A 27,202-nucleotide genomic window follows, 5' to 3' on the forward strand; every position below is an offset into this window, starting at 1 on the left:
TGAAGACACCAGTTACTTGCTGGTCACTTCCACTTGGACTACAAGTAGTTTTGGCCAGTAGACAGCCTGGCTTCTTGTAACAATGGCCAAATGACAGAATCTCACAGCAACGACCTTATAGCAATATAGGTTTTTTGTGCTTGGGGACCTGGAGTAGGACCCATAGAATTGGTAGCATTTCCTAGTACAGGCAGTACTTGGCTCAGCTATCTTGGGCTGGTCAATTCAACTTCTCTTATACCTTTGTCAGCCTTTATGCTTTAACCAAGGCACTGTAAAACTGGGACCTTGTAATGACATCTTCTCCATCAATCACCACCATCGCAAATGTCCTCCATTCGTCCACCAGCTCAGAAAGATTAATCTGGCATCTAAATACCAGAGCCTAACATAAAGTTCTTTTTGCTTTTGTAGGGTAGTACTGGTGGCAAAAAACCTCAGTAACTTTGGCATATGGGTTTTCTGGGAGGGACTTTGGGTGGGTTTTTCTCTATTTTGCTTTTTTATAGGATATACAAAGAAAATATACTGCTAATGTTCTGCAGATGTATTAGCTTTGAACTGCTGACAGATGCAGGAAGTTGGTTTTAGCTACTGTAATTAACTAGTATGATCTTCAAAACTCACAGGGCATTAGCACATGCTTTATTACTGCCCTCCATTCCAGTACTGCAATCAGAATCAGGTGGTGTGGCTTTCCTCAGGTTTGGAACTGCTGCCTAGTTTTAGTTCCAGGAGAGATGGGAACCTTGATTTTCAGCAGGACCTTCACTTGGGACTCAGAAAGCAGACAGGTTCCTGTGATGAAAGCTTGGAATGTGAGCAAATGACACAAACCATGATGTGCTACGTGCCAGCATAAAGCTCTCTAAGCTCTCTTCATAATTCTGGCCATAAACCCTTCATACACAGCCTGTAATCACTGTCATTCAGGGAATTAAGATCACCCTTACACTTAAAATCCCCTGTCATCCCTTGACTTTGTGGCCTTGGGCAAATTACAGACTGGCAGTTCTTCACCCATAAAACTAGGTAGGTGATGCTCAGCTGTCATCAGTGACAAAGTAAGGATTAATCAGCTAATGTCTTCAGAAGCCTACTAATCAAACAATGAAGCACGGCAACACTACATGCAGTCATACTGCCTGTTGTTTAGCTGCTGAGTGTGTCCCAGGAACAGGTCTCATAGAAAAGAGAGACACAAACAGTAAGTATGATGGGGGAATTAGTTTCAGACACAGAAGTAAATTATTTGAGGACTGGCACGTGTTGTCACTGTGCTTTTAACATGAGCAAGGCAGTGGACAAGCAAAGAGGTGCGCATCCAAGCAGAAGGGCAGGGTGTACAGAGGCACATTCTGACACAGATGTTAAAAGATCCAGCCAACAGAAGCCCTAGACTGCTTTCCTCCTCTCTCATCATCAAACATTTACATCTTCATGCCAGTTACTTCTCCTCAGAGGAGGTGGTGTGACCTGCTAATGCCTTTTAATGAAGGACAGTATACTCCTCATACCTCCAGCTGGTCTTAATTCGGAAACAGCGGTTTACAGGAAGGGTGTGAATGTCACAAGACTCAACACCAAGAGCCCCTATTTAACTACAGAGGAGAGAGTGAGTGTTCTCCCGTGCTGCCTCTTACTGTACCTCAGGATACTAACCTTGAGAAACCCATTACAAAGAAGACACCAGCAAAGCATCAATTGAGGACTTTCAGGGCTTTGTTATTTGTGCATGTCTGTCTCCATCAAGAGGGTTTAGTCCCAACAGGAGACTGAAACAGTGCCTCCCAGACCAGATCATAGAATGATGTGGCAACACCTGTATGTGTCCAATCACATGAGCATAACAATCACATTTGACAAAACACACTTTTTATACCAACTGAATGTGCCACCGAACTCACCGATCTGCTTCAAACTGCATGCCTGCCATGCTTGCACTTCTTAGAGCATCATGACACTCCACAGTTAACACTTCTAGTGAAGGATGAATGCATTGCACAACAAAATTCCCCCGTTTCTTCACCCATTTTAATCACTGCCCTAAGTAGTCAGGGCAGAATTAAAAACATTAAAAATAAAATAATAAAATCTCTTCAGAAGGGATTTCTTTTCATTATTGCTGTACACATTTTGAAAACACTATTTTTTGATGTTTTGACTACCAGCACACAGAATTCTACCATTCTAATGAGCCACACACATGCGGTTTTCCAAGTATTGCTGATGATTTCAGATGTCTCAAATCTGAGCATTCAGAAACGTCTTCAATCAGGCTGGGACCTGGCGAGATGGAGAAACTTCCTGCAGGTGATCAACCAAGGCAGATCTCAGATGCTGGAAACCAGTTACTACTCTCAGATTCTTAAAAACAATCACAAAGTATATTTAAGACTTGACCTACAAGGTAATCTTGGTCAACTTGCACAGAATTCTTCAATCCACAGGTTCTCCAGGCTCTAGAAAGACAGACTGAAAACTGCCAACACAAAGAATCGCAATGAAAGCATGGAAATGGAAATTGCCACATCAGAGATACAAATGCACGTATCTACATGTAGTCCACAGGCAGCCCCAAGTACCAGAGTACCAGAAATAAGGTCTGTAAACAGAAGCCACGGTCCTGCATACTACCAGTCCCTATTTTATTGAATATAATGGTGATCCACTGTATTCAAACTCCTGTTTAGAGTAAATTTTCAGTAAGCATAGATTAAGAGTGCTGTCTGGTGGTGATGGGGCTGTAAGTTCGTGCATTCAGGCATCTTTTCTTGTTGCCATCGCCCTTGAGTAGATGCTCCCAAAGGAAAAGGCTGTGTTGCTCTATTAAGAGCACTTTGTAATTTTCCAAGTTGTCATGGCTTCATACTGTAATACTGCTTGAGTTTAAAGAAACCTACTGAGAGCTATTGATTGTTCTCAGTTGCCAGCCAGAAATCAAGCACCTGAGAAAGGGCATGGTATTAGAGTAGTAGACATATTCATGGAATGACTGATAACAAGGAAGTCCAGTTAATATGTGCTGTGGGGACAACTATTAAAAACAAGTGTGGGAAGTAACATAAAGCCTTCTATTCCAAATTGTTAATCTACAACTAGGATTAACCTCCTGGTAGAAAACAATAATTGGAATTTCATGGCAGTGAGTAACTGGGAGGAATTACTCTTTTCATCCACTTTCCATGAAGGCATGTAGCAGTAGAGAGTCAACTTCTGAAGTTGTTCACCTTCTTGTGACCCTTGACCACAAACCAGTATATTGGCAGATACACTGGATTCAATTACTTAAGAAATAATTGCACATACATCTTCACTGGTGGCAAAACTGGTTTAAGAAGCTTTTCCATTCCCACCCAAAGCTTGTTCCCTGTAACTTCTTTGTTGTGCTGATGCAACTTGTCAGATAACCTTGCAAAACCAGACCAGTGAAAACATCTCTTAACCCCCCCCCCCAGTACTTAAGTGTGATCAAAAGTGGGGATAATGAGTATCTGGAGTGGAAGGAGCAGGCACCTTTTGAACTAGCTTTGTTACAGAGAAAAAGGAACAAAAACATAAGACTGCAATGTGAGCATCAATATTAGAGTACACCAGAGACTCTGGAGAACAGAAACAAATGGGAATTCAGCAAAGTGAAATGGCATCCCACAGCTGCATCCCAGGGAAACCTGCTCTGCTCCAGATGAGCTGTCAGCCAGCCCTTCTAACAGGAATTCCCTACACAAGGGGAAAAAGAATATAAAAGCTGTATCCCTCAGTAATGCCAAAGGAAACTGTAGCAGGAACAGGAGTTAAAGCCAAATTTGTGATTGTAAAACTCCTGCAGAGCTCTTACCCCTTCTATACCACTGCCTGCATTTCATGAAGTTTAAGTGTTCGAGGCACACACTTAGAATTTGATTCTCTGTGTCTGCCCCGGAGGGCTCACAGGGGAACAGCAGAGCATCCATTCTCTCAGCTCATGCTACATTTCTAGCTCAGACCAGGGAGCAGATGTTCAGATGCCCCTTTTGTATGAGGAACATAACCAAGTAAGCATTCTGAGAACACACCAAGCTCCTGAGGTTCATGGCACTGAGAAACAGAGGCATCACCTACAAGTCTCAGAAAACAAACAGTGGGGCACAAGGAAGCATACACAGGGTGAATGCTGAGTTCAAGACAAAGATTTTCTGGCAAGGGAAAGAAACAAAGCTCAAACACAGCACAGCATAAGGGTTACACAAGCAGAGCCACTAGAAGGAAATCCTGTTAAAACAGGAAACTGTGGCAGTTCAGGGCAGTTGGGTTAAGGAGGTATCACACAGAGGAGAATACTTGAGGTCGGATTGACAGGCCAGCAGAGGAGGAGGATGCTGGTGACAGCCAAGGTGAAGGCAATTTCCAGGGACACATGGAGCACCAGGGAGAACTCTAGTGCAAAATCTGACCCTGTGTCTACTAAGCCTTATATTGGGGTTTTGTGGAACTCGGTTCAATTAGTTTCATTCCAGGCACAATTCAGTTTCCGTGACACCATAAGAGTGATGCTCTTTGCCCGTAACCTCTGTCATTTTGCAAGTAACAGTAGCACAGATCATCACCTGCTTCTTGAAGCAGTTTGTGGAGTGCCTACTATTTTTGCTATATTTCATAAAACCCTCTCAACAGATCCATCCATCCAGTAGAGCATGCTGCTGGGAATGCTGTACTACAGTGTGTTTGAAGTAGCGGCTGTGAGATTCAGAGTCACCACGGGAAGCACATATATACACCAACCAGAAGAGAACACAGGCTAAAAATGGGGCAGTAGGCACTGCTGCCAGAACTTGCAGCAACATCAATCACCGTGTCTACTTAATACTGACACCCCATCTTTGCAGTTGCTTTGTTCCAGGATCATCCCCCAAAATAACTTATGCAAGAGAGTGATCAGCAGTCATGCATGTTTTAATTTACTTTTCTTCACTGAAATGGTAAGAATCTGCAATCCTGCCATCGGTCCTGGAGCTGAAATCTTGCTTCTTGCTCTGGTACTTACCTTCTCTCCGGGGCACAGGACATGGCAAGAGTTTTATATGGTGTGTAAGTTGACATCTTCTTGTAACATGACAGAGACGTGTGCTTGGGAGTACTTTCTTCTCCTTCTCTACTAAGGGTCTGACTTCTGTCTAGGTACCAATGTTCAGCAATAATTGCTTATAAAATGAGCTGTCAGGCACACAAACATGGGCTCTTACCTCCACTCTCAGGCTGGTTGCTTGCTAATCTGGTCCCTTGACTACACGTGTTACTTAACAATCTGTAGCTGTCACTGCCTTGGTCCTGAGCAGCTGTCCTCTCATGAAGCCAACATCGAATGCCTGAGAAGGGTGGGAAAAGGAGTGGTGAAAGAATGGAGGGCTCTCCTTTTTCCTGGCTCGGGGTTGTGTTGTATGACATGAGCTCTCCCTCAGTGGGCTGTTTATTAATAAACTTCACCCCTCCTCCTTCTCTATCAGCTTGTCAGGACACTGGGAAATACCTGACAGTGAGCACAGACCTCGGTGATAGACGCTGCACTTTTCTTCTGCTCTGACACAAGACAGCCTCTTTCCACTACAGAAAAGGAACAGCTGCTCTGGGGACAGCAGAAGTCAGTCATTAAAGATCTAGGTAGGCCCTTGGCTGTCATGAGGTGTGCCACATTCCTGATAAATTCCACACTGCAACTGAATGCAACTCTTCAGAGGGCGTACTGTGGCTATGCACATGCAGCCCTTGCTATTGTAAGGGAAGCAAACTTGTCCCAGTCATGTGTCACACATAACTACCTAACTTTGTTAACTAATTAACGGTCATAATGCTGCAAGGTTATATGAGATAAACTTCCAGTTAGTTGGTAAGATGGTCCAGCCCCACAGCTGGGTTCTGGCAACATCTTTCAGGAAAGAATGTGACATTTCTTTAAATACAGAAATAAGATGCTCCTATCTCTTCACCTTGTAAACCCTGTTTCCTATCAGCTTGTCTTTCTTGCGTTGATTTTCCTTCCCTCACACTCTGTGATTACATGTTCCCCTCTTCTCCAGACTTACTCTCTGCAGTGCCTTTTTTGCCTGCGCTCAGTCTGGACAAGAACACGCTGGAAACATACAGCCTTGTGCTGCTGTTCTGCAGCATACTAGCATGAAGAACTGTTGTGCTCTCCTCATTTTACAACGCATGCTGTCCTGGAAGCAGATCCTACAGCTTGTCCTGCTCAGCCATGGATTATCTGTGCAAAAGAGGGAGGAGAAGAAAGGAAAGCCTTCTCATCTGTTATATGCAGGATTCCTTTGACATGAGGCATAGGCAGACCTCAGGGTCTATCCAAATAATAAAACAGGTGAGTTATGTTTGAAGTATGACTATACAAATTTAAGAAGAAAACAAGCCTAGACAAGAACAAAGTAATGATGTTTTCTGTGCGCACATGGTCTGAGGAGATGACACATTACAACAGATTAATAGCACACCCAAGAAACAATAATATTAATCTTCAACACAATGAACTCTGGATTTAATATAAAACTCCAGGAGATAGATGTTTATTTTTTTAATTGCATCTTATGAGGCCATTTTTAGAAAATGGAATCAGTCTGATTCCTCTAGGTATGTGCACAGCTTATATTCAAGACTTAGCAATGGTTCAGCCTCTAAAATGTGAATGCATGGAAGCACCGAGTTCCTTTCTGATCACAACAAATAGGATCTTTCTCATGAAGTCCTAAATACAAAATATAATGACAAAAAGCCACAAGGAGGCAGAATATTAAAACGTTTGTGCTGTAAAATGACATCCACAAGGATAAAACAAACAAACAAACCCCAAACCCCACCTCTCTCCCAAATCTTCAACATTTAGCAAATGTATTCTCCTGAGCCCCCTCCTTGTACACTCTTACACACTCTTCTCTCTTCATACCTGAAATTAGTAGCAATTCTACTGCTAACAGTTTACTGCAGGCACACAGTTAAAACAGAAATCAAACCCATTTCTGGAATAGCATTTAGTGGAAAAAATGTGTAAACAAAGAAGGTAGAAGTGAGATGACAAAATATAAAACCTCCTGACAGACTAAACTGCTTTTGCTGCCTCTGGGGCTTATCAAAACCTTCCAAACCTCTCAGCCCTCTCCTAACTGGCTTTTTTATCAATACATAGCAAAATGCCACCCAAAAGGAAGCACTGGAATTTCCAACAACCCAGGAATATGCCCTGGCTCCTTCAACCGGCAGAACTCCTGGATCACTGCCATGCTGTGTACCACCACTGCTACAGGTCTGGCTTGCAACTGTGCTGCCCTGGGCACAGAACCAGAGCACTGATCCAGCTTTGCATTTCATGACCCATGAAAGCTGGAAGTTGCCTCCTCTCCTCCACTCCCGCAGGTCCTTTTCTGCTCCCAGACATGGCTCAGCACAGGATAAGAATGCTTAAAACTACTACAGACAGATATGAGCCTTTTAAACTCATGTACATTATTTAAAATACTTATTATTTGTGTAATATAATGTATTTATAGTCAGCAAGGCTAAACACAGACTAACTGCTCTTAACAGCATCTTGTGCTACAGGCTGAGCACATCAAACACCGTAAGGCAGCTGCAGCAATGTGCAAACTACTTAAACTATTTCTAAATATGGAGCTATGGCATATGCAAAATCTATGAACAAAGTACAGCATGAGTGGCGTACAATCGAGTCCTCACAACAGGCAGCTAAGGACTAACCCGAAGACAAACCACAGTTGCAAAAGCAAAGGCTCCTAATTTCAAACTGCAAGCTCAATTCCTAAGAAATAGCATCTATGAATTCTAAATTCCAAAAGACCCAACACACTTTGCAATGCAAATATCAGAGGTCATGGGGAAATTAAAACACAAGCACAATGTCAGCAGAAATCACAAATTTATTAATCCTTAAATATATATCAATCATTTACCATTATGGCAAGAAATATGTACACTGTGTCCCATGGTAAACTGCAGTGTTCCAAAATGACAGAAGTGTATAACTTGGTTGTGGTGGAGAGAACAAATCACAATTTCCTCACATCTTGGTGTGGAAGACAAACTTGGTCTATAGTATTATGTCAACACCACATGCTATGTTATAAGTATAAAAAAAACACCCTACACCTAATTTGTTAATCTTAAATACAGTTATGCCACTTATAGCTGCTTCACAAATAAAAAGAAACCCAAAAAAAAACAAATCAGAAAAAATGAGGCCATTACTTTTATCACAGATCCCATTGGCAGGTTAATATGGCTCAACACATTTATTGTAGATGCTTATTTTAAATATATATTGTTTAAAATCATGAAGTAATTATCAGAGAAGCTTAAATCCATCTACCATACATCCACTAGTAACAACATCAAAATGTTTAAGAACTGCTTTTGATTAGTAATCAACACAAAAAGGTGAAAGGGTACATATTAGGAAACTTTTCCATTTCAAGAACTGAAAGGGAATAAACCTAACTGCTTGCAGGGGGGTGTTTTCACAGCAATGGAAGGGAAGCAAAAGTAGTCCCTGTTACAAAGTTTGCATCTGGAACCGCGAGCACTCTGCGTGCAGGGTTATCAGTGTCCAGCAACCAAGCCAAGGTGGTGATGCTGCAAGAACTGTTGTCCTTTGGTGCCGTATGCTGTGTGAGGACGTCGAGAAACCAAGAGCAGATTGAGGGGGGAGAAACCGATCTGTGGTACAGCATGAGAGTCTTACTAGAAACCTGGTGTATCTATAACACATTTCCAGAGAAGCAAGAGCAGCAGTGTAAACTAAGTAAAGTCTTCATACTAAGCTTTTAAGGCCTAATATTTCTGGAGTGTATTAACCACACAACCGGTCTACAGCTTAACCAAAATGTTATATGTTTTAAAGACTTCCTAAAAAATTTATAGTACACCCTAGAAGTGATAAAAATCTATTTTTTTTCATCTGAATCCTCAGAAAATGACCCTCAATCATTACTTTGTTCCTTACAGTTTTTAATTCGGCTTAGCCATCCAATAGAAATCTTCAACTAGCACAGTAAGGAAGAAAAGGTAGAGACTCAAAGGAAAAAAAAGAAGCTGCTGGCTCACTAGAACATCAGCAGTTAATTCTGTTGTGATCAAGCCAGCAACCGATGGAATTCTTCCAGTTTACACAGACTAATAAACTAAGAAGGCTTCAGCTGGTACAAAGCCAAGGTACCATCACTTCCACATTTATCAGTAATTTTGTCCATCTACATGCTGTAATTAAAATCTGCTTTACAGTAACGGAGCTGCCAGCAGAAATCCTAACCAATCCTATCAGAACCAAAGCAAAATCTTGGGACTTGGGGGAGAAGGAGTCAAAAACCAGTTCTTAAAAAATGAGGGTAAAATGTACTTTTCCCTTTTTTTCCTTTTTTTTAATAAACAGGGTTATTTTTAAAGTTCTCTGTCAAAACTTGGCATAAACGGAGAAAGTGACACATGTATTCCATATCTACTGCTGTCTATCAAACATTTTTTGTCTTTTAAGCCTTGTTACTCTATTTGCATGGAACATCACCTTCATTGAAATGTTAACAGTGTACAGATGGTACATACAGCAACATGGTGTATCACAATGTGTTACATGAAGAACCTTCACAACTTCATGCACTCAGAGACATGCATGAAGAGAACGGGATGGCCAAGATGGTAATCAACCAGGTGCACTGGGTACAGAAAATGCAAGAGCGGTATCGCTGATATTTTAGCTAGGAGGAAGGAGAAAAAAACAAAACAAATTGCCATTACTGAAGTAACATTGCCACCAGTTAATACAGCACATGCTCAAGTGCTAGCCAGTACTATGGAAAAAATTCTTCTCAAGATCATCTAAACACAGTACTGTGAAGGAAACCAAGGGGGACAAAACCCTTAAAACACTCAGCAAACCATTACTTTTCAAACAACTTCACAGGCATTTTTCATCTTTACAGCATGCCAGAGTCTGTTATGATAAAAAAGGAAACTGAGCTAGGAAGCCAAGTGACTTAACCGATTTCTTAGAGGAAGGGCAGTGCTCAGATGTGAATCTCTGAGTTGAATTCACTTCCTCAGCATATACATTACAGACACTGCCATGGACCCAGATTGTCACACAAAAATTGAATCAAGAAATGAGGAAGAATCAGACGAAATTTACATGCAAGACATGCAGGAGCCATATGCAAAGAGAAAAGGAAAGGAACATGTAAGCAAGTAGTTAACTAACTCCGCTCATAGTAATGTTTGTATTACCGTCGCATCAGGGGACGAAGTCATGATTGAGATCCCGCTGTGCTAGGCACTGTACAAACACAGAACAAACTTTATTTAAGTCTTCCTGCTATTTGGTATTTAACTTATGAAAGTGCAAGAAGGTATAAGTGAGGGAATATAAGCCTTGGAGCCTCAGGCCTGAATTTAGGTTTGGGAGTCAGTTTTAGGTCCAATAGCCCTTTGAGTGCCCGTACTAACTTGAGAAGATGGGGATTAAAGAAAGAGTATGTAAAATAACTAAAAGAAAAATGGCAATGCTTGGGCTGAAAGGGGAGCTACCAGCCTAGAGAAGACTTGGTAGTCTTTGCCAGTGACCCAAGCACAAGCAGTAGGACTGATCTCGGGTAGTATACTTACACTTAGGTGGAAGACACTATAAACACAAAGGAAAATGAGAGTATTCTGCAAGAAGAACCAAATAACCTTGAAGGCTGGGTAATCCAGAAATGTTACACATAAGAAGTATAAAACTGCACACTCAGCATGTTTCTATAGACTCCTTGGTTAGAAATGAAAGTTGAGGATAAATGCGTGGCTGTCAGATGATCCACTGATATGATGTAGATGACAAGAGTTTAAAAACAGTGCCAGAACACAACAGTTGTGGCATCATTCTCAAAAAGGAAAAGAAAGACCTTGTGAAGTTAAATAAAGCCCTGACCACAACTGTACATGGTATTTCAGAAGAAACCAGCCTAATGAAAAGATGAACCTCAAACCCAAAGAAGGCAATGAGCTATTAAGGAAGCCAGGAAAATGGAGATCCTAACAAAAAAAAAAGCTACCCAAGATAGTATTGGTTATTTACTCTACAAAAATAGAAGGTGGGAAATGATCTCATCAGCCTTCACGTAAAACAGCTCATGGTTGCATACCTATTCCCAGTATAAAAGAACAATGACATAAGAATAATAGAGGATACATTGAATATGACTCAAATTTAGACTGGAAAGTTAAAGTTTCTAACCATTACACAAATGACAGTTTAGAACTCCAGAAAACGCCTCTGAATTCAAAAGGAGAGCTAGGTAAGGGATTTAAGTGATATTAATGCCAATGCTATGTAGAGGCTACATATTTAGGGCTATGTTGCAATCTCAGATCATCTTTCCGTAAGCCTTAACCAAACTCTAAGGCTTTGAGTTGCTCCTCCTCCTCTGTGGCTTTTTCAGCTTGGATACCGTTGTGCAATCCTCAGATCTCTGTCTGATCCCACAGGCTCAGAATATACACTGACATAGACATAGCCCTCCAGTCTCAACAAAATTATTTCTCAGCTTATCCTCCTTCCATCTTTAGTGGAAATCCTTATCTTTATTAGAGAGCATGAGCAGCCATAAAGAACTGACATAAGTCTTAAATACTGGCAGTGTTTCTGAGGGGCAAATCTCAGACCCGTACATACAACTGCATTCCCTGGACATATGAAGTCTAAGGGCCAAGAGTCACTTGCTCTGTGGCAGTTAGAGCTTGGCCTTTATGTTCCAGAGAAACTACCTCTGGTGAGCTTTTGTAGGACCAGCATGTGTCATGCCACACAGCAGCTCATCGCACATACACATGTTACAAGAATGAAGCGTCAAGGCTCCTGTTACAACACTATCCCTCAAAAACAAGAAGCTGTAGAAGCTGTTCAGTATATATCTATAAAGTATTCCTCAAAGAATTCTTATAGGAATTATTGGCTAAATTCCATAATCTGCCATGAAAAGAGGAAAAAGATGGCTGTTTTCTTGCCTTCTGGTTTTGGTATGTAAGAACGAGTGTCGAAAATTACCTTTTCTCTTATGGATTTTTTCCTATAAATATGATTAAAAAAATTAAAGTGACACCACCATCCCCCTTCTCAAAAACCAGAGGGGATGGAAAACAACAAAGAAAGAGATTTAATAACTCTCTAGTCCAATTCATATCATTCTGCTAGAGACACTTACTGTCCAGGGCGCACTGGGGCAGATGAACCTGTTTCACTTCTGCTTTCTGGTTGCAAGCATACTCGGGTGATGTCCCCTAACAAAATGCTCTTTTATGGAAACATCAAAAATCTCCATGACACTACATTTCACGAGGGGGTAACTACTGTTTCAGTATTATCTGTGTGAACACTGGCAGTGCAGCTGGCATGTGAAAAACAATGGATGACAGGGTTTGGGCTCCCACTGGTTTCACATTATGAAATAAAATACAATAGTTATCAGTAAGTAATCAAATGACTTTAAAAAAAACCTAAAACATCCAAAACCTGAAACTCAAACAGAAACAAAAAAACACCCCCCAAAAACAAACAAACAAAACCAAACCAAAAACCACAAACACAAAAATCATCCCCACTGAATTTCTAACACTTCATTCTATACTATCATGTTCCTTATTTCATCTGGGAGAAGAATACTATTACAAGAAGTAAAAGATGGGGCATGATGAAGTTGGAAGGATGAAATCTAAGCTCTTAACATCCACGCCAGGAAATTCAGCCACTATCCACGTTAAGATACCTTGCACAAACATGATTATATCCTATCAGGGGAGCTTGCATCTGAGCAAACCAGGGCCTATGCCAGTGCTGTCTAATCTGGAAACAGTCTAACCTAAGCCAGAAGTCAGGGGGGTTGGGCTCTGAGCATATGGCAGCATTAGCAAAGACTGCACACAGAAGAATAGAAAAGGATGTGAACAGAACCTCTTGAAGAAGCCTCTTTATCTTGTTATTGGAACTATGAGTGTGTTGTAATTTAGACTGCTCTAAATCTGGCTCAATGAATTCAGGTTTGCATGCATTGAGTCATGGCATGACTTCGAGAGTATGAGAGGGCATGTAGAGATGCCCGAATGAGTAACAGAGAAAAGTCATGACAAGCAAGATTTGAGGTGTACCCACACAGATGTCATAACTGTCACACAGTTACTGACAGCTTAAGTTCAGCAGTCAAGCAAAGAGAGCATGGGAAAAGAGGTTAAAATGTGACAGGTACCCATATGATTTAATTTACAAAGTAAATACATACACCGGCTCAAAATCTACTCGCAGTGAACATAACTAGGCCTGAGTAAGTAGAAGTGGCTGGAATTCACAACAAATATTACTCAGAACAGTGATACTTCTTTCCTTTAAACTTTCTGGTTCGCTCTAATAGCTCCAGGTATCCTCTTGCTTTTTATCTTCTCAGGTTTTCAAATTCTGTGTGACTTGTCTCAGGCCTTATTTATACTCTAACATTTTTCTGCTCTTCAAGCTGTCAGTTCAGGGACTGAGTTGGGTCAGTGGGCATCACAGTTGAAAGCAACAGCAAGAAAAGCATTATTGTAAAAATATTTGCACCAGTACTATATGCACATTACTGAATGTAATACACACTGCACAAATGACCACAAGGAATTACACTATCAAGAGGACAGTTTCAAAGTTTTTAAGGCCAAAAGCAGCTATTTGACTACATAGTTTTAAGCTTTTGGTCTGAATTGTTGCTTACTTGATAGGTACTGTTGGTGACCCTGAACGGTGAAAATGAACATTCTGCCACTTTCCATCACGACGGTGCCAGACACGTGTTTCCTCTGACTGCATAGTCTTTGGCATCCCGCTTCCATCCATGTACTGTGTGAGCCGGATATATGCAATGCAAGCAGCATCATCACCCACCAGGTGCACATGAGGATTGAGGATAATGGTGTGGATTGGTTTGGTACTTTTTGATAAAGCTAGGAAGCAAACACACACACAGAGCATAAATCACATTTTCTCTACGTATGCTAAAATAACTCATCTCATCCCACTTTACACAATAAGGAGATCAGCTGCTACAAAGTAGCAATTTTTGTTTAATGATGATCATGACTGACAACTAGCCTAAGTACATTGTACAATTCAGCACAGTTGCAGCGTATTTTCCCCTTTCCTATATGGAAATCAAGCAAAAGTTTACTAGTACATATTACTTAATCCATGTACAAACATACAATAAATAAAGCGAGGGCCATGATCTTGAGTTTCCTGATTGGGTTTTCCCAGTACTTCACTTCCCTGCTGTGGCTAATGTCTGACATTTGTACTTAATATTTTCAGTTAAAATAATTCAGCTTTTAACTCAGTCTTGCGATTTATCTTACTAAGTGCTGACAACTATGAAAAATAGAAAGCAGGGGCAATGAAAGGGAACAATATAAGGAAAAAATATGGAAAATACTGTTTTGGAGGGGGAAAAGGATTTAGGAATACAATAATATCATCTTACACTCAGGCAATTCTCAGAAATTACTGGATAAACTTCATTTATCTCCTTTTCAGTCAAGTCAGCTCTAAAATGGTTACCTACATTACATGGTCTTCCCAAAACTTTATTAAACCCATTCTACAGACAATTTTTCTTTCTAACAGATGACATGACTGTAAAATATGTGTTATATGTATTTTTTTTCCCATATATATATATATATATATATATATATACACACACACAGGCACACAACCAGTACCAGAAAGAGAGCTGATCAGCAGTGTAGACAATGTCTTCCCAACAAATCACACTCACTACAAGTGCTGTCAGTTGCAATCATTGCAACCACACTATTAGGGACATTTCCTGTAAGTATATTCACAGCATGATTTTATCTTTTCCCCAGTGGAAAAAAAACCAATGTATGAGAATTACTTATTGATGGTTTGTTTGTATTTTCTTTTATACACCTTGGTTTTCTCTTTCCAAATACCTCAAACTTTCCTTCGCTTTCCAAAGTGCTTTGCTTGAATGAGTAACCCAGTAACAGACAGGAAAACACACAGAGCAGAACTCTGAAAAAGATAAAATACTCTCTTCCCCTGCCCAAATCAATTAACACCCAACTAACACAATCCCATGGAACAGACCAAGATTCATGGAGATGAAAAAGCAATGTTTACCGTTTTCAAAGTAAAACCGGTGAAAGTCCATCCCTTCCACTAGATTACCCAACGCTTCAGGTTCAAACGATGTAAGGCCTGGATCACAGATTTTTCTGTGGAAAAGAGGAAATTCTGTCATCAACAAATGCAGTTCTGTAAACACAACTTTGGGAGAGATTCCTTTTTAAGTGTTTCCTTTATTCCCACTGGAAATGTTACTTACCTGTACCATGATACTGGAAAAGAACAGAACTTACATAGGGAGAAGTAATGGAGTTCTGTTTCACCTAAAGTAGTAAATTTGGCAGCTTACTTTAGGTGAACTAGGTGTCACAGAAATCATCTTTTGACAAAACAAAAGAACTGTCAAAGAAGGCTCTTACAAGTCTATGGTGTTACAAGCAGGAATTTTTACTTGTAACTGAGAAGTGTTTCTGCCCAATCCAAAGGATATTTTTTATGTCTCACATCATAATTCAAGCAAGATTTATTTATTTATTTTTTAACTGACAAAATTTACATAAGAAATGGGATTAAGTTTTTACTGTGAGGGTGGTGAGGCGCTGGAACAGGTTCCCCAAATAAGTGGTAAATGCTCCATCCCTGGCAGTGTTCAAGGCCAGGCTGGAGAGCTTTGGGTGACATGGTCTAATGTGAGGCATCCCTGCCCATGGTAGAGGGGCTGGAATTAGATGATCTTAAGGTCCTTTTTAATCCAAACCATTCTGCGATTCTAAGTTTTCTCTTGACATCTGTACAACTGAGGATTCAGTGTTATCACACCAAACTAATGTTTAGTACTGGCAAGTCTTTAAAATAGGATATGTCCTAGGTTCAGCTGTAACAGTTGTTTTTCTCCTTCTTAGTAGCTGGTGCTGTGCTGTATTTTCGACTTTAACAATGCTGGTAACTCATCAATCTTTTAATCGTTGCTAGATAATGCTTACCCCAATCAGGGACTTTTCAGTCTCTCATGCTCTCTCTGTCAATGGGGGCGGCACAAGAAGCAGGGAGCAAGCTGATCCGAACTACCCAAATGGGTTTTCCATGCACAGCACATCATGTCCAGTATATAAATTGGGGAGAGTCACCCAGAAGGCCCTGATCACTGCTTGGGTAGGGCTGGGTATCCGTTGGCAGATGGTGAGCAATTGTACTGTGCATCACTTGTGCTTATTGTTTGTTTTTCCTTTTCCCCTTTTAGTTTTATATTCTCTCCCCTTGTTATTTCCCTTATCATTACTGGTGGTTGTATTAGTGGTTTTGTATTATACTTTAGCTATTGGACTGTTCTTTTCTCAACCCATGGGATTTGCATTCTTTTGATTCTCCTCCCCATACCTCCAGGAGCAGAGGGGGGAAGAAAGAGGGGAATGAGTGAGCAGCTGCATGGTTCTGAGTTAGTGCTAGGCTTAAATCACAGCAGATGAGGACTGTCACTGTTGAACTGTGGGGCTTATGCTGCATCAGGACAGAATACACCCAGAGAAACACAGGAGTCAAAAGGAAATGCTGAGAAGGGTGTTCTTCTACTTTTTCTTTTTAAAGAGGAAGAGAAGCAGTGATGGAATTGGGCCTTTGCAGAGAAAAGCTGAGACAAATCAGTCCACTTTCTCACAGCAAATTCTTGCACAGTTCTCTGCTCTTTCTCAGCAGGGGCTGGAGGAACCTAAATTCCACATGGTCTTTCACGCTCTGGGATTCTAGGTACTATAAATCTCTACATCAAGAAAAGATTTCTGCTAAAAGAGGTTTCTGCTGTGTCTTCTGGATTCTAAATCACAAACATGGCTTTACATTAGTATGCCAAGACAGATCACTGTGTATTCTGCGGCAGGATTATGATCCTGCCTCAGAGCAGAGCAGTACACTGGATTTACACTAGCAGCTCCCCTGAAACTTGCAACCAGGCTTGTGTAAACTTGGGGCAAAGCAGCAATGAACTCATCTTGGATTTCTTGGGGGCACCAAAGAATTAATTCCAACAGTACATAAATACAAACACACTCATATATAAATACGTGTATTTACATCTACAGTACCAAATACATCAACTCTCCTCACTCCCTCCTAAAGGATAAAACTTACGTGTAAGCTTCAAAGTCCCCATTGTTGATAGCTTCAATCAACTGCTCGGTAACCTTGATAATCTCCTGCTTACGAGCTGGGGAGAGATACAAATACAACTCAAAATGGAAGGCAAAGTGGCAGGTGACAGCTGAAAGGCTGTCAGAAGAAGAGCCATAACAAAGGGGTTCTGTCACTCCCCCTCTGGCGCAACAGCCATTTCTCTTCCTTTTCTATGACCAAAGTACATGATGTTATATTGATGCTTTACACTTGTTTGGCTTCAGGTTACTCCTGTATTCATGAAGGGATTAAAACAAGGCAAGATCAATCCACTTTCCTACTATGCCTCTTTTCATCTTCCACCTGCTGCTTAAAAAGCAAAACAGAATACCACCAAACTCAAACCCCAACTCTTAAATTCAAATTAAAGGAAAATTATTATCGTTTTACAAGCGATGCCCTAATGTCTCATTACAAATGTTCTAACATTTCATTAGGCCTTTACCTTTTAGGTGTCCAATGCTGATTTTCAGGAATCTTTCTAGCATTTAGCGTTCACTTTGGTCAAATGTGTACGTTTAAGTACAGAGGAATTTAGGCCTTAAGCCTATAGTCAAGATCCTCTCGTGCAAAGTTCAAGGATTACATATAATGCATACACATCAACACACATCTCATTACAAGACCATGTCTTTCAGCTCTGACTTCTGCGACTATGCCTTTTGTGTGTAAAATGCTTAATGTACCTATATTACAACAAAACTCACTGAGATCATTTGGCAATATTTTATCTCATCTGCTACTAACAAATGCAAAAGAGTAACAGAACAATATGTAGTTCTACTAAGAATATTCAAAATCAGTGTTTGCGTATGCTTCAAAGGCAAAATTAGGTGAAATGGTTTCTCCTTTATCTATCAATCAAGAAATGAGCTCTCAGTTCACATTAAACCTCAGAAAATCAGTTTAGAAGACCAAACCTGAAATCTAAAGAAATGCAAGCAATCAGGCTATAGCAGCTTCTCTTGTGCAAGCAACAGCTGCAATTCTCCTGCACACTCCTACACATGAACTAGACTATTAACACACATGCAAATATGCTTAGGATGTTAAAACCAAAGTACTGAGACAGCTCATATTCTTTGTCAAAAATAGAATGTTGGAGGGCATAGGCAGAATGTAAGTCTCCAATGCTGTACTACAAAAACTTGCACTGTGGTTTTGAAGAAACTTTTCTTTTATGCCCCATCATCTCCTTTAGTCAGTGCACACCTAATATATTCAGACAAAAGCTACATAAAGAAACCAGCAAAGAAAGAAGCAGTGGAGAAAAAAAGTGGATATAGAGGCCTAGTAAGGTTTTCTGTAAGTAGCTCTTAACTACTAGACAGCAGAAAGGGCAAGAATTTTTCACAGCAGTGGCTCCATTGGTATATATTTAAACAACACATCAAACTGGACACTGCACGGCACTGTCAGCACAAGGCAGGATGACTGAACAAGAAATAATGGTGCGGTGCTAGAAAAAGCTGGCCAAAAGAAATCTAGAATATGCAGAGTTCATGCAGTGAGGAAATCACGAGTTTTGCATGCAACATCTCACATATAGAGACATCTCATAATGAAACTAAATAACCTAGTAATACATTCCAGTCAGAGACTAGGAAATTACTATTAAATTAGACAGTGAAAAATGAGGTAAAAATCTCTGATGAGCTACTACTTAATCATGAGATCATCTTATTGGGTAACAGTGTAAGCAATGCAAATGTCTATGAAAGTACTGTAGTTCTCACACCCAAGAGACAAAAACCACACAGACATGTAATATTACTTCTACTTGGCTAGAGACAATGGGCAATATTCCCCTTTTCATTAATATCAGTCTTTCATTTTCCAAGTCTTACCAGGAGAAGCCCACAGTTCACTTAGGTGTTATACACACTGAGACAGGGAACAGCAAACAACAATATTATTACACAACATTCCGTGATCCAGGCCCAGAGGCTTATTAAGGTGTTTGGTTTTAAATTAATGATGTGCAACAGCTCAATCAACCTGACTCACTGGCATCTGTTTCAACCTTCAATAGCATGAGTTTAAAGGAATGTGAATGACATAAGTTTTTCTCTGTGAATCTTTGAGATTCTTAGCCTTGATTTCTAGCCTGAATGAGAATTGAAACTTGTTCTGGGTCAATCAAAATGTTGCACTTCCATTACATATTTGATGTGGTACTACATTACAAGATAGAATTCACCATCAGGCTCAGAAGGGAGAAATGGAACCATGCTGCCAAATTGCTCTGTTTCCTGTTTTTTCTTCCAAAATGTACCTTCAGTGGAACACAGGCTTCCTGATAGCAGCCACCTAATGTTACAGAATACTGGTCTAGTAAACTTCCTCTGGGCACTACTACCACCTAGCAGAACTGTGCCCATGGAACAGAACACACATCCATCAGGAAGCCCTGCAGGCCACCGAAGTAACTGAAGGAGGTACCACTGGCTCAAACCAACCATGTCCAACCCCAGCAACAGTTCTCCCAGTACTTTGGGAAAGACTTTGCAGGTCACAATACAGGCTGTGATGTCAACAGAAAAATGCTGCCGAATAATCTGCCTTCCAACTGATTTCTCAATGTTTCTACAATATACCAAGCACCATGTGAAACTGCGTATGAACGCAACTACTTTACTCTTCCCTTTCACCAACACACAAATAATTAGACACATAATGAGATCAGTTAAATTTCTTCTGATTTATTTATTGGATATGCAATCTCACTGGCCGAAAGTGACTAAGAGCCAAATACTGGAGTTCTGGGATTTTTTTATCCTATGTGCTCTGCCTCATTCTCAGCCCTTACTCATTTGAGAGCAAGAATGAACATTACAAGAAGAAGATGGTTAAGAACAAGGCAGTACAAAATACTCAATAAGATCAGGTATCAAAGGACAATTGCAAATCTCAGTAGTCACTGTAATTTTACACACACTGGTTGGTTTTGGGGTTCTTTTTTATCATAGCATTTTATACTTTCTGTATAGGTGTATGTGTGGGTGCAGGGTGACAGAGTACAAATACAGACCAAAAGTATTTCAGCTTATCAATACATTATCTAGGAAGCAGAAGTTTAGCCTGGGAAGAAGGAAGAGAAAGAAGACATGAAAGAACTAGAATACAACAAGCAGAAAATTGGAAGGAGACTGGAAAGCCACAAGAGGACAAATGTAGCCATGACTTGGTGGCCACAAGCACCAAGTCAATTACTTTAGTTTTTCCTTAATGCAAAGGAAGAACTAGGGAGGGCATGGAAGAACTACAGAGAAGTGAATATTGGTAGGAACAAGGTCCTGCTATTGCAGACATCTGACAGAAATAATGGGCACTTATTAAAATGGTAAGAAAATTACCAAATTTGAATTATTAATTTGATGGACTCCACTCTTCCAAACCTCCAATTTCTTTTTTCCATCTAAATACACATTACAAAGTACAAAAGGTCAACAAGTGAAGCACAAGACATTAGGGAAGAGGCATCTGGTAAGTTCCCCTCTGCCAGATAAGTGTCACTTGAAATCACCATTTTAATTTTTAATTTAACCCAATAGTAGCTTTGCTTGAATTGATCAGTGGTTAGTAGCAATACGCTTTTGTATTGTGCTTTGACTTATTTAACACAAAATAACCCTAGGAACAATCATCATACTGCAAAGTATAAACCCTGTATTTTTAGTCTTTCAGAAAAGAGCTTATCAAGCAAGTACAGACATCACTTGCAATAGAACCTATGGAATCCATAGCACAGACAAATCGCTTTTATCTTTCAAATAATACCCAAACTGCGGAACTGCATATCCTTTCCTACTGTTTGCTTTGGAAGAGACAGTGATGAAATCCCTGCTAAGCAGTAAAGCACCTTTCCAGAACAATAAGGTATCATCTTTACAGATTAGCACATGAACTGGAAGGTGATTAAAATGATTCTGCTTCTAACTTGCTCACAGGTTGTTTCTCAAGGAAAAAAACCTTCAAACATTTCAACTCAATACTCTTTTAACTACACATCTTGTTATACACTTCACACTAGATTAATCTCACCACATTTTGGACATGTTTAAATACAGACAAGTGAGTTTGTTCTCTCAATTCCCTTCCCTTATAGTCAATGGAGAGGAAATGAGGACTTTCAGGGCACAATTCATTATATCCTAAAATAGATATTTAAGACAAGTATGACTCATCTGACCTATTTGCATTGACTGAAGGGAGTCTAGATAACTAGATCAAATATAGGCATCTACATTGGGGAGGATGTCTAAATCTGGAGAGACAAATCCTACCCATGGTGCTATCATTTGAGAACTGCACAGTCTGTGTCAAGGTGACACTGATTTGCTAAAATGTAACGGCACGGTATGGGGGAACCCAGCTTCGCTTCTAATCTGAACACTGTCCTAACAAATAGGAATCAGATGGAAAGCACACAGCCATTAATGTTATTCCTACACTCTGAAAATAACCAAACTTTGAAAAGAAAGAGGAAGAGGCTAGAAATTTTATCCTCTGTTGCATAATGAACTCTGACTACATGGATGCACCAGACATCATTCAACTTTACAGAACACACTGATACTCCAGAAGAAGACAAATACAGCACGTCACAACCATTCTCTTCATATCAATATTTGACAATTCTCTGCTGATCATTTCTTACAATTTATTCCACAAATATGCCAAGAAATTAATTTGTGTCAAGAAAATAAAAGGTGCTGCATGGATAAATGACTGCTTGAATCTCAGATCTACATAAAAACTATTTAGACCCTCAGATGACAAGGCATGCTCCAGGAGACTTCTCACTCAGGAATCTCATCAAAATGTAGAACATGTAAGAGTAGAGCTTATCTCTCACCTCACCACTTAAACTTTGATATGAAGTATGGCATGTGAGTTGTCATCCTACATGGAACATCTCTTTCCTAGTGCCTGCTGATTCCAAAGACTCACCCCAATTCATCAAATTATGATACGGGTGGACAGTCTGCAGAGCTGATTTTTAGACTATTGACAGTCTTTCATCTTCCTGAAAACCTGTAAGCCTACCACTTGTCTAATGAAAAGAATTACTCATGAAATACGTAGGCAAATAGATAAAAATTAGCCCAGCACTTTTCCACCCTATACTGAGAAGAAAAAAGAAAACAAAATGAATGCATCTCCTATTTAAACCTTTATCATAATGCAACATCATATGCACTACATAGTTTATTGTGATTTATATGAAATCAATCACTCCTAAAGATGCTCTCTTCTTGGAGCTACCGTACAATTAGATTAACACACTGCACGGCAAATACTGGCAAATGTTTATTTTTAATGGCAAATCCCCTAGTCTCAGAACAAAGCTGCATCATGGTCACTGCATTTACAAGATACCACACTACAATTTCCCAACATGTTATATTAATCATGGAATCAGGCTGCTGTCTCAAGAAATGATATCTAAAGCCTTGATAACCAAAACATTAACAAGCTTTGCCATTGTGCACATTTCTATTTAAACTATGTTCCTATTTAATCACTCTACCAATTCAGAGAAATACTGTTGCTGTTGAATAGTCGTTTACAATGGAAAATCAGTAATGACCCTCAATTCTGCACCTCTTTACTTTTAAATAAGCTTTAAAAGCAGTGAGCTGTGTTGACACAATAATAATCAATACCATGCCAAAACAACAGATCTAAGAAGTATGGCATTTGCCTATTTTACTCATAGGAAAACTGTGTGACATTTAAAAACATATTCCTCAGTAGCTCTAGCACCTGGACTGGAATGGGAATGTTTTATTCTCCAGGATTCACTTAACTATATGATAAACCTTCTGTACCTTGCCTTTTCTCAACACACCACATTTACATCATCTTCTTCCCACGTCTGTGACAGCAGATTAAAACCTATCAAGTTTACCAGCTAAGAAATCAATACTTTTCTTTCTTAGAATTATAACGTATACTGATAATTATAATAATTGCTACTTAACAACAAATAAGAGAGTGAATTTAGTTTCATCCTACACAGAGCTAATACTATTTTGGTTCCCACCTTCTTATAACCATTCTGTCAGCATGGGTATTCATCCAGCTAATCTCCAAAGCCTTTCTCATTTCCCAGACACTTTTGCCACAAAGAAACTGCATGTGTCTCTATCAACTCCCATCCTCAACTTCATAGTCTGACTTCACTGTTAACTTTTTTCTTCTAAATTTGCTCTTCAGAAACACTGACATGAATTCTCCTGTTATGCAATCTAAAAATCATATCACTTGAGCCTGTATTATGTTAGCAGCAACCCCAGTAACTCCCATGTAGTGTCACAAAAAAGTCTTACCAATATTAACTTTCACTGATTTTCCTTAATATTGCTCACTGCTTGGGAAAATTATTCATTACTATACCTGTTTGTAGCACTTATCTTTTTTCTGGTGAATGCAAGTGTGCCAGATGTAGACAACTCCAACAGCCTCTTTACAGTAATATTGCAGACACATCCATAGTCTGTACCAGTATTCTGAAACATCATTAGAGCCATCCAGAGAAAACTGTACTTCAAATTGGTGTTAGCATAAACACACCTTCTGTTAGCCACATCAGCAGTTTTTACCCTAATAGCCTATCGTGTTCCTAATGTCTTCTCTCAGCACTTCAGTTGTTTTTACTTGTACTTGAATTAATCCTATCTTTGGTAGACAATAACTACTTTCGGTTTTACGAAGAGAGGCCGTCCAATGAGCACACTGTTGCTAATGCAGATTTTATGTTATGCTGCAGATGAGCTTCACTGGGCATTTATGTCACAGGATTGACCTTTTCTGTGCTACTGTCAGATGATGAGGAGGGAAAAGGAGGAGACAAAAGAGATCATCTGGACAGATGAGTCTCTCAACTTACACAGCACAGAGGAAGGAGTGGAGTGGGAGAGTTCAGACTCAAGTGAAAGACTCTCTGAGTTTGCATTTTTCACAGACTTGCCCGCTGAATTGATGGAAAGAAACACAACATATGAACAAACAAAGATGAAGAGGTAGAATGTGATCAGAATCCTCAGGAGGCACTGGCAGCAGGAGCGGCCGCTGGGGCATGGCAAGGGTGGTGACCAGTGAGATGAAGAAGCAATGGAAGAGGAGTGGTGGGTGGAACATAACCTCTCCAAGTCACCCTCCTTTGTGAGAGCTGTGTGAGGGTCAAGTAGACGTGAAGGAAGAAAAAGAGAAGGCCGAGAGAAAAATAATGATAATTTAATTACAAGCAACAAGAACTTACAAAGCCTTTGAGAACACAAACAATGCTAACAATGTACTTTTGGGCACCAAAGAACACTTGTAAAAAGGTCGTAGCCATAAATGACTGTTCAGATGCCAGTGCAGATCTACCCCTCTATCCAGAACTGAGGGTTTTGAAAGAGCAGTTAAAAAAGGTTTTTCTTTACTAAAGCATATTCCAAATAGATTAAACTGATTTCTTCCTACTGTTAAATAAAATGAAAACAACAGGTATAAAATTAAATGAATCAGCAAAATGCATGAAAATAAATGCTTCCTGAATGGTTAATACTTTGAAATGATGTAGCAAAGATTAGCCAAAATACACCTGATCTGTATGTGTCCCATAACTCAGCAATTTTTCCCATTGGGAATCATAATTCTTACTAGTGCTTTCATTAATTTATTTCCAGAGAAAAAAAATACCATGAGGAATCTGGATTTCCTAATCATGTTAAATTTAACAACTCAGCTTTATAAAAGTCTGTGCACTGCTGGCAAAAATAACAGTGGTTATTCTCCAGCTGAAAAAAACCTTATCAATCTCTTATCAAAGAGATGCTGCCAAAGAGTTCCAGTTTATTACCACAGGAAAGGGAAATCCCACAAGCAATCCCAGTTTTCAGTATGTTCTGTCCACTCCTGTCCTTAAATTTGGGAGGGATCATTGTAACACAGATTGCCCCATGACCAATGATTAACATCAGAGATTTCTGCTAGCAAGGAACCTGAATTTACAGCTTCAAGAAGTTTTAGACCCAGAGTCTAGAATTAGCTTATTTCTTGACTAATTAAAGCTCACTGTTGTTTGCTAAGCTCTGTTTCTAGTAAAAGAAATATGTTCCAGCCCTAAAAGATGTCAATGCATACAGAAGCAAGACAAAGTTACAGATGTTAAAATTTTCCACAAATAACAAGTGAAAACTAAGCCTGATTGTGCTGTTTTCAAGCTAAAATACCTGCCTTCAAAATGAAAACAGGGTAAGATCCTGACATGAGCGGATAATACTGTATGCAGTCCCTGATAGATATCAAGCACTTGTTCCTATAGACACATTTGTGATAGCTGATTTAAGCCTTCTTTTTTTACCTGCTATGTTTCTTAATGAATTGTAACATTTGTGATACTTTGCACAGACATGCATACACACAGTCACTCCCACAGGGCACACAGAAACACAACTGGGCTGGATATACTAGATCCCACACAGGCTCACATTAGTCATATGACTTTAGCACGTCAAATCAATTTTGAAGTAAGAAAATCATTTGATGCAGAACTGAGTGTTTTAAAGATGTGTGGGGTGGTCGTCTGTACAAAGGAACCTGTACCTGTCTGTGCAATCTACGCATGGTGTTGTAATACCAGGAGGAGGAATACCAGGAAAGTGCAGAGATTGCATGCCTTTGCAAAGGAGTCGTTCCCAGTGAGGTGTGGGGCATACTACGACACTATAAACTGTATCCTAATACCATTTTTCATTTACAAAGTGGCATTCCCATTTCCTTGCTCCTTTGCAGGAGAGCCTCTTCCCACCTTATACTGCATGCTGTGAAGGAAACAAACAGGTTTGTAAGGTCATTTATCACCTAAGATATAAAACATGCCTTCCAGGTCTCAAATTTGATGACAACCATCATCTTGAGTATACACATAGGAATCCAGACTGTTATCAATCTGAGAGAAGTCTCTGCGCTACCTTTGAAACCCACTCATTCCTACCAGCATCTTACCTCCAGCTGCAGTCAGTGCAACCAGCAGCTGTTACTGGTAAGACAACAGCTTTCTCACTGTTGTCCTAGAAAATCTACATCCAGAAGTTTGGTATAGGGGGAAAATATAATTCGTATGTGCCTTGCTAAAGCATGAAGCTTTATCTCGTAATAGTTGTCAGGGTTGCAAGACTGCCTATTCCCTGAATCATTCTAGAAATTAGACCCTAGGGGTTACTGTTGGCTTTAATTATAATGAAACAATCTGCAAGCAGCCTCTGGTGGAAAGAGTGGAAGTGTGAGAAGAATACTAAAAAGTGAAAAACAAGTAAGCTTGCAAGCAAGTAATTGGGAGATTATATTTATTGTTGTGGTGTTTATCTTTAATAAACAGAAAAGGAAATCCCTATGCATTGAAACAAAATGTGCACCTGGGGTCTGGTGAACAGGGTAGTGGCACTGCTGTGTGTTAGGCCATGGACCTGCTGCTGATACAGCTGCATCAGTGTATGAAGTTGTCGTGATCATCCCAGACATCAGCAGTTCAAACTGTCATTCTTGGTGACTCTACCTTCCCACCAAAGCAGGTGAAGAGCAATGCAACACTACTCTGCTTCCTCTCTTCCAAGCACAGGTAACATCCTTCAGCTCCTCCTTCTGCAGTCTCCAGAAAACACATAATGCAGCATTCTCTGGAGTACAGCCTCAGCTCTTCTCACTGCCTGAATCCACCTTCTGTAGCACTATTATGTGGCAATGGGTCAGGAACCTACAGATAACAGAAAACTTCACCTGCTGAACATTCTACAGCAAAGAGAAAGACACGACTAGGATTTTGTCAGATCTGTGATTGCTGCAAGATCCTCTTTTGGAAAAAAGGATACTGCAGCCATCCAACCTGTTCTTACCTGTGATGGCTAC

General features: G+C 40.0%; 1 protein-coding gene across 8 annotated transcripts in view; it reads right to left on the reverse strand.

Moving 5' to 3' along the window:
- Positions 1 to 7,898: 7,898 nt before the first annotated feature.
- The window catches only part of CAMK2D (calcium/calmodulin dependent protein kinase II delta), a 149,560-nt gene continuing 130,256 nt past the window's right edge, over positions 7,899 to 27,202 (reverse strand). For 4 of the 8 annotated variants that reach the window (XM_031051179.2, XM_013129595.3, XM_005151498.3 and 1 more), the window contains 3 exons: positions 17,261 to 17,336; positions 15,191 to 15,285; positions 13,760 to 13,992 (listed from right to left, as the gene is read on the reverse strand). In XM_031051179.2, the coding sequence (XP_030907039.1) occupies positions 13,760 to 13,992; positions 15,191 to 15,285; positions 17,261 to 17,336 (404 nt within the window). Of the gene's footprint in view, positions 9,747 to 10,272; positions 10,322 to 13,759; positions 13,993 to 15,190; positions 15,286 to 17,260; positions 17,337 to 27,202 lie in introns of those variants that run through there. The other 4 variants (XM_031051178.2, XM_031051176.2, XM_031051175.2 and 1 more) reach the window with 2 other exon arrangements.

Source organism: Melopsittacus undulatus, chromosome 7, assembly GCF_012275295.1.
Source record: "Melopsittacus undulatus isolate bMelUnd1 chromosome 7, bMelUnd1.mat.Z, whole genome shotgun sequence".
NCBI classification, from domain to species: Eukaryota; Metazoa; Chordata; class Aves; order Psittaciformes; family Psittaculidae; genus Melopsittacus; species Melopsittacus undulatus.